Source organism: Canis lupus, chromosome 16 (assembly GCF_048164855.1).
Source record: "Canis lupus baileyi chromosome 16, mCanLup2.hap1, whole genome shotgun sequence".
Classification (NCBI taxonomy): domain Eukaryota; kingdom Metazoa; phylum Chordata; class Mammalia; order Carnivora; family Canidae; genus Canis; species Canis lupus.
In genome coordinates this window covers 615,547-625,223 of record NC_132853.1, presented here as the reverse complement: position 1 = coordinate 625,223, position 9,677 = coordinate 615,547, and the positions used below count along the sequence as shown (strand labels likewise).

The 9,677-nt window shown below is 50.6% G+C and overlaps 1 protein-coding gene and 1 long non-coding RNA gene across 6 annotated transcripts in view; one reads left to right on the top strand and one right to left on the bottom strand.

Annotated features, from left to right (window-relative positions):
• Positions 1–548: 548 nt before the first annotated feature.
• LOC140605669 (uncharacterized) lies at positions 549–9,464 on the bottom strand. Of its 3 annotated transcripts, none has more exons than XR_012008243.1 (4): positions 9,346–9,464; positions 7,863–8,128; positions 3,969–5,359; positions 549–3,844 (listed from the first exon to the last, which is right to left on the bottom strand). It is a non-coding gene; the product is annotated as an uncharacterized lncRNA (long non-coding RNA). The 3 variants fall into 3 exon arrangements; XR_012008244.1 differs by lacking the exon at positions 9,346–9,464 and having other exon boundaries at positions 3,969–4,045; positions 4,489–5,359; positions 7,863–8,488; XR_012008242.1 differs by lacking the exon at positions 9,346–9,464 and having other exon boundaries at positions 7,863–8,488.
• Positions 8,649–9,677, top strand: part of TTLL11 (tubulin tyrosine ligase like 11) — a 244,872-nt gene continuing 243,843 nt past the window's right edge. For 2 of the 3 annotated variants that reach the window (XM_072777781.1, XM_072777780.1), the window contains exon 1: positions 8,649–9,173. In XM_072777781.1, the coding sequence (XP_072633882.1) occupies positions 8,802–9,173 (372 nt within the window). In that variant the 5' untranslated portion in view covers positions 8,649–8,801. The remainder of the gene's footprint in view (positions 9,174–9,677) is intronic. The other variant, XM_072777783.1, reaches the window with a different exon arrangement.

The window sequence follows — 9,677 nt, the reverse complement described above, 5'->3', positions numbered from 1 at the left end:
TCTATTTTTTTTTAACCATTTTCTTATTCATTTGAGAGAGAGGGGGTGGGGGCCGAGGAGCAACGGGAGAGGGAGAAGCAGACTCCTCAGTGAGCCCCATGAGGGGCTCGATCCCAGGACCCCGAGACCAAGACCTGAGCCAAAGCAGATGCCTAACCAACTGAGCCACCCAGACACCCTGACCACTCTATTTTATAACTGAAATCGCCAAACTATGGCTGGTGGGAAGAATCTGGCTCACTATTTTAACATTTTTATTGCAATGTGACATATACCATACAATCCATATTTTTAAAGTGTGTAATTCACTAGTTTGTTTTATTCCGATCTGTGCATTCCCCACCACCATCAACTTTCATCATCCTAAAAATTCTCCCCCAAATCCTGCATCTCTTGCCCCTCAGCCTCCACGCTCTCTAACCCTCTCAGCCTTCAGTAACCACAATTTCTCTTCAGAGATTGGCCTCCTCTGGACATTACATATGAATGGAAACATAAACACACATTTGGCTTCTCCCACTTAGAATAATGTTTTCAAGGCTCATGGGTCAGTACTTAATTCCTTTTTATTTTATTTTTTTTAAGATTCTTTTAAAATATTTTATTTATTTATTCATGAGAGACAGAGAGAGAGAGAGAGAGGCACTGACACAGGCAGAGGGAGGAAGCAGGCTCCATGCAGCGAGCCTGACGTGGGACTCGATCCCAGGTCTCCAGGATCACATCCTAGGCCAAAGGCAACGCTAAACCACTGAGCCACCTGGGCTGCCCTTTAATTCCTTTTTTAAAATTTTTCCTTTTTGCTACAAATCTTGGTGAATCTCATGCCTTTCTCTTTCTTGCTTTACCCCTTCATTATGATAGAGCCCGTTTACAGTAGTTCCTGGAGATTAATGTCATTATTTTCTGAGACATTTCATATATTTTGTATTTCTTCATTCTTTTTTTATTGACAAAGTGTCCCATTAAACGGATGATGCCACATTGTATTTACCCATGTATTGGTTGATGGACTACTCTGGATAGCGCTGCCATTTGCACTCTTACAGGTTTTTGCTTTCATTTTTCTTGAGGGTGCACCTGGGTGTGGAATTGCTGGGTCACATGGTACCTCTGTGTTCATCGCCATTTGAGGACCTGCCCTATCATTTTCCAAAGCAGCCACACCGGCTTACATTGAACCATGTGTATGAGGGTTCTAGTTTCTGCACATCCTCACTAACCTTACCTGTCTTTTTTTTTATTTTATTTTTTTTCTTTTTCTTTCTTTTTTTTTTTTATTACAGCTATCTTAGTGGGTCTGAAATAGTCTCTAATTGTGATTCTGGATTGCATTTCCCTGATGACCAATGATGGTGATCATCTTTTCTGCCTGTTTTTGTAAATAATGTTCTATTGGCACCCAGCCCTGCTAGTCCACTCATTTACATATTGTCTAGGGCTGTTCTCTTACTACAAGGGCAGAGGAAGCCTGCAAAGCCTAGACTCCATGCCACATGGCCCTTTACAGAAGTTTGCTGACGCTTGCTCTATAGAACCCTATAATCTGTACCATGGAGATTTGTGCCGGTATTGGAACTGCTAAGCAAATGTTAGTTTCCTTCCTGTCTCCCTCTCTCCCTCCTTCCCTCTCTCTTTCTTGAGGCAGACAAGTCAGGCCTCCTTCTGCAGCTTCATTTTCTCCCTGGAGCCATCTTCCCCCTGCTGATGGTCTGCCCACCAGGGGCAGCTGCCCACCGGCACCTGGCAGCCCTTTTCAAAAGAGGTTTCCCTAGCCGTTGAAGACAGGGAAGAGGGATGCCTGGAGGAAGAGGCCTAGAAGGGAAAGAGGCTGGAGACAGCTGGGATCAGCCCCGTCCAACCTTGGGATGATAACTAGAGGCGGCCGGGGTCCCCAAGGCTCCCACAGAGGGTCAGGATCCCCAGTGCAGACACCCGAGTTGTGAGACCCCAGGCTCACTGCCCTGCTCTCTCCCCAGTTTCTTTCTTGGATGAGTGAAAAGTATTAAAAGGATGAATCTTTAGTGATGGTGAGGGAGGAGAAGGCTGGGGTTCTCCGGGACCCCCAGAGTGAGGCTGGTGCGATGAAGTCCAGGGCAAGCGTTTGGGGCCCAGGGGAAGGGAGACTGCTGTGGCCTAAGCAGCAGGAAGATCCCTAGTCCTCGCACCTCTCCCCACAGTCCCCCACCGTATCACCTCCGGCTGCTTAACTGCAGTAGACTCCTCCCCAGTCTTTCTACTTCCGGCCCTGTTCCCCGCACCCCTTCTAAGGCAGAGTATGGTTAAGGGTCGGGCTCTGAGCCACAGTGGGCTCTGCCCCTTCGGTCGCAGGAATGTGGGCGCTCTTCTTGCGTGCTGAAGGCTGATGTGTAAATGGCGGATCCTAAGGCTACTTCCTCGGTTGCTGCGAACACTGAGCTTGATAACGCAAGTCAAGGGCTTGGACCAGTGTCCAGCTCAGTACATGCTCGTTATTTCTACTTCTCAGTGCTCAGAGCGTTCTTTCTGAAATAGAAATCTGACCCTGTCAGTCTTCTGCTTGAAAGCCTCCCAGCGATCCCCACGACTATGGGAAGAAGACTGTTTTGACACTGCCCTGCCAACCTTCCCATGTCTTTACCACCCCCACCAGCACCCCATTGCTCCTTGCGTTCTGAGGTCACCACTCTGGGGCTTTCCTCCAGCTATGCTCTCTGCCAGCCTCCCTCCTCAGGTCCTCCAGAACCCTGCCTCCCCACTCCTACTCACAGCGTGAAGGTAAGGTGGCCAGGGGTGGGAAGGGGGGCTCATCTGATAGACATCACACAAAGTTTTCTAGGCCCTGCCATGAATCGGAGCCCCAGTGCCTGTGGACTTTGCCCCACTCTCCCTTATTCCCCATACTGATCCTCTCTGCACCAAGTGGATCATGTATGGCTTGAATTTATTTAAAACTCGAAGTCAGCTAAAATTTACTATATTTTAGACAAATCTGATCCATTTCATTAGAAGTCAGGAAAGTGGTTACCCTGGGGTGGGTGGAAGATGATTGAAAGAGACATATGGGGGCGCTTCCGGGGTGCTGGGGATGTTCTGAATCTGGATTTGGTTGTTGGTTACATGCATATGTTCAGTTTGTGGAAATCCATAGAACTTTCTGGATGCATATTACTGTATAGATGCATAGAAAAAGCACCAATAGATTATAAAGAATTGGCTCATGTGATTATGGAAGCTGACAAGACCCAACCCAAGATCTGCAGTTGGCAAACTAGAGCCCCAAGAGAGTTGATGGTGGAAGGTCTAGTTCAAGAGCAGAAGACTGATGTCTTGGCTCATACACAGGTGCACTGTGAACAATGGCTAGTATCGTTATTCAAAAAGAAACCACTTATTTCAGAAACAGTTACCCCAGAACTCTACACGGAGTTTTCTGCTCACTCATCACGATTGATCACTCGCTATTCCAGGACCCCTGGAGCTCCTGGGTGTTCTATCATCTGATCTAAGAGGAGGAGGAGATTTTGGGTCTGAGCTGTGAGGATACACAGCGCACTGACCAGATGGTGGGTCAATGGGGTGTAGAGGAGGATGCACCAGGCAGAGACAGCAACACTTGCAAAAGCCACGAGGTGCAAAAGTGTGCTTGCAAATAGAGCCAGACGGGACTCTACTGTGACGTTTTGCTCAGATGCTCCTTGCTGCAGACCTTCCCCAGGCCTCATGCAGCTCCAGCCTCTGGGAAAAACTGGGCCACAGGAGCCACCTGGTGGTGCTCTTTGATACTAACAGGACGGAAACTGCGATCTCCTAGCCCTCTTCCTTGAACTGTTCCTTCCTGCGTCTTTCCTCCGAAATGGACTTGCTGTAAAAATGACAGAACAATCAAAGGACATTTTTCAAATTTAAAAATTATATTTTTCCAGTAATCAAAGCAATGCAATTTTCACTGCAGAAAATTTGTAAAATATAGAAAAGAATAAGGGCACCTGAGTGGCTCGGTGGGTTAAGCGTCCGATTCTTGATCCCAGGGTTGTGAGTTCAAGCCCTGCATTTGGGCTGCATGCTGGGCATGGAGTGTATTTAACAACAACAAAAAAGAAAATATAGAAAAGAAGAAAGAAGAAAGTCAGTCACTCTAATTCTACCATCCAGAACAACCACTATTAATATATTGACATATTGGCTTCCAGTGTTTTTCCCTGAATATAATTTTCACATAGCTGAGGATTAGCATGTATATATATTTATACATAAACACATAGACATACATATGGGCTCAGTTATGTATAACGTGTTGAGTATGTTTTTAGCTTTTATTTTTAAATTTTTTCAGTTTTTATTTAAAAATTAAAAAAATTTTAATTCCAATATAATTAACATAGAGTCTTATATTAGTTCCAGGTGTACAATACGGTGATTCAATAGTTCCATACATTTCTCAGTGCTCATCATGATAAGTATCCTCTGAATCCCTTTCACCTACTTCACCCGCCTCCCCCTCCTTACCTTCCCTCTGGTACCATCTGTTTGTTCTCTATAGTTAAGTGTCTGTCTTTTGGCTTGTCTCTCTTTTTTCCCCCTTCTTTTCCATAGGTTGAGTATTTTCGTGCACAAGGTCCTGGTGTGGCGATGAGTGTGGGTGCTTGGAGCTGGGTGCTGGTGTCACATCATGCTGAGTTTGAGCCCTTTACTAGCTGTGTGACTTGGGCAAGTGACTCCTCTGAATAATAACTTCTTTGTCTATCTGTAAAATGTGATTAATAACGGGACATATCCCAGGGCTGTTGTGAAGATTACATGACATGACGTATGTAAAATGCTTAGGACGGTGCCTGGAGCAGAGAGGTTTCCTGGTAACACATAACCACGGCAAGCTTAAGTCTGCCTTTCTGATTTGTAGCAGAAGTATTTAGAAATTGGATGGATTTCTCGGTCTAAAGATATGAAGACCCCCAAGGTTGACCCAGTTTGCCCAAATTGAGAGGCAAATTCAACCAAGATCTCGTGCCTCTAGCACCACAGCTGTTCTCATTTGTCTCTATATTCTTCCAGGCCCCATTTAAGCAGGACAGTTTTTCAGCATTGTAATTGCAATGCACCAGTCTGCTTACTGTTACATCATCAACATTTTCCAAGCGGCTAAAGCTGTCATCGGCAGTATCTTCTACCGTCTGTGCAACTATTTCCTTATTGTTGAATATCTGAGTTTTCTTTTTCTGTTCGTTCATTCAAAAAACAGTTCTGGCAGGCACTGGGATATACGGTGGTCAACAAGGACAGCACACACCTTGCTTCTGGCACTTGGACTCTGGCTGGCATGACAGACCACGACAGAGAAACAAGTGAACTGGACTCCCACTGTACACTGTGATGAGTGCTGTGAAGGAAAAGGAGACGACTAAGGGAGGGATCTACTTTTGTACGCATTTTTATGTTTTTGAGAAGTTGTTTGAGTCCCTGATTCTAACCCATTGTTTGCTCCTCAGCAGCTGTAACTGAGGCTTCTCTTTGAGGAGCCCCATTTGGGTTTGGATTTTCCATAAGCTCTTCAAGCTTCCTGAGGAGTCAGAACTTACTGACATGTTCAAAGGCCTGGCAATGAAATCAAATGAGCCTTGTTTCCTCATTTCCCTTCCTCTAAGATGTTTGTTTCAACCAGTGCAGTCTGCTCCCTGCTCCCCAAAAGGACTTGTGATTATCCCCTTCTTAAATCTACTTGCACTATGCCTTTTTCTTCACCTCTTTCTCAGGATAGGACCTCCACAAGCCCTGGGAGCCTTTGAACCAATTGATAAAGGTGCCGCCTTCCGGTGGACAAAGTCTCAATGGCTGAGGGTTAGTGGGCAGAGATCAAGGTGGAGTTCAGCCCTTCTGAGGCCTCTTGGGTCACCTGCAGGATTGCACATGGCAGCCCTGTCCACAGCCTCCAGAATGTCCATGCCCCTACTTTCTACCTGCCTCTTAGTTTATCTTGGAGACTCAGTTTATATTCCGTCTCTCAGAGGAAGTCTTATCTGGCTTTCCAGTTCACAGTAAATTCTCTATTCCTTGAACTCCTAAGTAATTTTTTTACTCCTTGTCTTATTTGGCACTTAACTGTGCACTGCCTTGTGATTCCTCCTGTTTTTCTCTCTTGCATCATTATTTCCTCTAAGGAGGTCTGATTTAGATTGAGAAATCAGAGGTACCTCCATAGATGTATCATTTACACTAAATGCTGAAGGAAAAGTGGACAGAGTTCTAGAGAAAGAGTGCTTTAGGCAGCAGGAAGGACATGTGCAAAGGCCCTGACACAGAGTTTTGAGATGCAAGGCCAAATGAATATGAATCTGGAATGGCATTTCCAGATTTGGCAAATGAAGTGGAAAAGGACTATTAAATTATCATTCACATTACTTTCTGAGGACCTCTTTGTTCTAGCCCCTGGAAATGCCATATGGAGATGAATCAGATCAGACATGGTCCTTCCCAGACTTATGGAGGAGGCTAAGATGATTTCTACACAGTGCAGGCAGACCATGATCGAGGGTTATCATGTATGTCAGTAGAAGGCAGAGAATGTAACTATTTCCGCTTGGCACCGAGGAAGGCTTATCCAAGAGGGAGACATCCAAGTGGGGTCTGATGTAGGGCGGCCCAGGAGGGGGCTGGTGCAATGGTCCAGGCTGATGGCCTGAACTGGAACAATGATAATAAAGATGGACAAGGGAGAAAAGATGAGAGAGACATTTCTGTGTAAAACCTCTTTTTTAAAAAAAGATTTTATTTACTTATTCATGAGAGACACTGAGAGAGGGAGAGGCAGAGACACAGGCAGAGGGAGAAGCAGGCTCCATGCGGGGAGCCCGATGTGGGACTCGATCCCAGGACTCCAGGATCACACCCTGGGCCAAAGGCAGGTGCTAAACCACTGAGCCAACCAGGCATCCCTGTGTAAAACCTCTTAAGACTTGGAGATGGGCTTTTAGGAGGCCAGGGAGAGTAATAAGTTAAGACCTTGCAACTTTCAAGCAGGGATGACTGAATAAAGGCAGTAACCCTCGATAAGACCAGGGATAGAGGAGAGACAGGATTTAGTGGGGCGAGTAGGTTGGTGCAGAGATGGGTGGGGTGGGGTGGGGGCTTCTCTTTGGTACCACGGACAGCTCCAAGGATCTCTAGAGGCCTTGAGACAGACTAGATAAGTGGTTCTTGACACTAGGTGCCTTAGAGTCAGCAGAGGAACTAATTTAACATACAGACTCCCAGTCCCGCCCAGATATTCTGCATCAAAATCTCTGGGGTTGGGGTTCAAGAGCCTGCATTCTAAATAAGTTATTTGTGCCAATTAACTCAGGTACCGGCAGTCGCATGACTACACTTAAAACACTGAAGTAAACACGGTGGCTTCCAGAGAGAGATGGGAGCGCCCTCTGCTGCTAAAAGGACGTTTGGCCCTCTTGGGTTTATGACTGGTACATTTCAAGGCAGTTTATTGAAGCAGGGCACCCTTGGGCCAAAAGAAAGAAACAAGAGACCAGGGGAGACGAGTGACGAAAAAGGGGCCACCTGTGAGCTGTTGCAGTTACTGTCTTCAGTCTGGGGGTGCTGTTACACTTTCCCAACTGCATTCCCCTAAACAAACAAATGTGACTCCCAAAGGTGAGAGGGGAGAACCCTCTCCTTGGATTGGCCCCTGGGGGGCTCAGGGGTTGAGCATCTGCCTTTGGCTCAGGTCGTGATCTCAGGGTCCCGGGATCGAGTCCCGCATCGGGCTCCCTGCATGGAGCCTGCTTCTCCCTCTGCCTGTGTCTCTGCCTCCCTCTCGGAGTCTCTCATGAATAAATACTCTTTAAAAATATATATATTGCGGCCCAAAAGAAATGAAACCAGGGACCTACCTGAAAAGGTATTTGTGCACCCTTGCTCACTGCAGCATTATTCTCAACAACCAACAGGTGGAAGCAATCCGAATGTCCACTGACAGATGAGTGGGGTAGAGACAGTGTGCTAGATTCGTGCAGCAAACCATCATTCGATCTTAAAAAGGAATGCCCTTCTGGGATCTGCTACCGCGTGGATGAGTGGTGACGGCACTATGCTGGTGAAATCAGCTAGACGCAGAGGGACAAAGGTTGCACCATCCCAGTTGCATGTAATGAGGTCCCTGGAGGAGTTAAGTGCATAGGGACAGTAGAATGGTGGTTGCCAGGAGCAGGCGGAGGGAGGATGGGGAGAGAGACATGGTTTAGTGGATGCAGAGTTTCAATTTGAGAAGATGAAAACGGTTCCAGACCCGCATGTTGGGGATGGTTTGTGCACGGTGATGTGAATGCACTTAATTCCATCGAGCTGCACACCTAAAAAAGGTCAAAATCTGGAGCTCGTGCAGCCTGGAGTTGTCCCCACGACCGCTGATGGGGGCCGGGGACGTGAGCCTGTTGCTGAGAGGTTCGTGTCCGTCGCCCGCCGTCCCCCGGCGCGGCGCGCAGGAGCCCACAGGGGTGACACGCTCGTGCCCCGCAGCCCCGCAGCCCCGCAGCCCCGCAGCTCCGCTCCGGCCCCGCCCAGCTCTGCGCCCTCGGAGCGCCAGGGCTTCCGCCCTCTTCCAAGATGGCCGCCGCCGCCTCTGTGACAGGCCTGGCCACGTGGGCGCCGTCGCCCAGGGAGTCGCCGCGGCTCCGGCGGCGATTGTCCCTTCGCGGGCCCCGTCCCGCGGCGGCGGCCGCCCGGTCAGCCGGAGCCCGAGCGGTCATGGCGACGGGCAGGGCCGGGGAGCGCGTGGCCGCGGCGGCGCGTGGCGGCGGGTCGGGGCGGCGGCGGCGGCGGCCCTGAGCGCCATGCGGCGGGGCAGCGGCGACCGGGAGCCGGCGGCCGGGCGGGAGGCGGAGCGGGTCGGCCTGGACGCGGGCGCCGCGGGGGAGCCGGAGCGGGAGGCGCCCGAGGAGCCGCGGGAGGAGCGCGCCCCGGGGAGGCCCCGCGCGGCCCGGGAGGGCGATGCCAGCGCCGTCCCGCCCCCGCCGCAGCCCGCCCGGGCGCGGGGCCTCCGCCTGCACCGGGAGGCCGCGGGCAAGGGCCGGGGCTGCGGGCGGAGCTCGGGGAACCCGGCGGACGAGTTGCGCCCCCCGCGGCCGGTCACCGTGGACAGCTCCAAGGCCAGGACCTCCCTGGGCGCGCTGAAGATCAGCATCCGCCAGCTCCGGTGGAAAGAGGTGAGGCCCGGCCGGGCGCGGCGCGGCGCGTGGCTCGGGGGGCGGGGGGGGGGAGGGGCACCTGCACCTGCACCTGCACCTGCGCCTGCGCCTGCACCTCGGAGCGCCCACCTGCCCCAGGTACCACCCCGCCCTGCCGCCCGGCCGTGCGACCTGGAGCAAGCCGCCTCACCTGTCAGGCCTGTTTCCGCCCCGCGGAGTCTCCTAGTCTTGTTGGCATCGGAAGACTCGCCCTGGTGCGAGTGCGCCGCCGACGGCAGCTGATCCTACCACAGCCCATCACCACCATCACCACCACCACCGCCACCACCGCCCCGTCCGCGTCTTGTCCTCCGTGCAGGGACCGTGTTTTATTTACATCCTAGGGCTTGGCCTACAGCGCACGTCCAGAAGTGGTGGATGGACAGGGGAATGGGTCATGGGTCATGGGTCGTTCATCCCTGAACCCATCTTAGGCCCGGCGGGGGCGCTGGGGTGCAGAGGGTCGTCTGACTTGATTTTTCA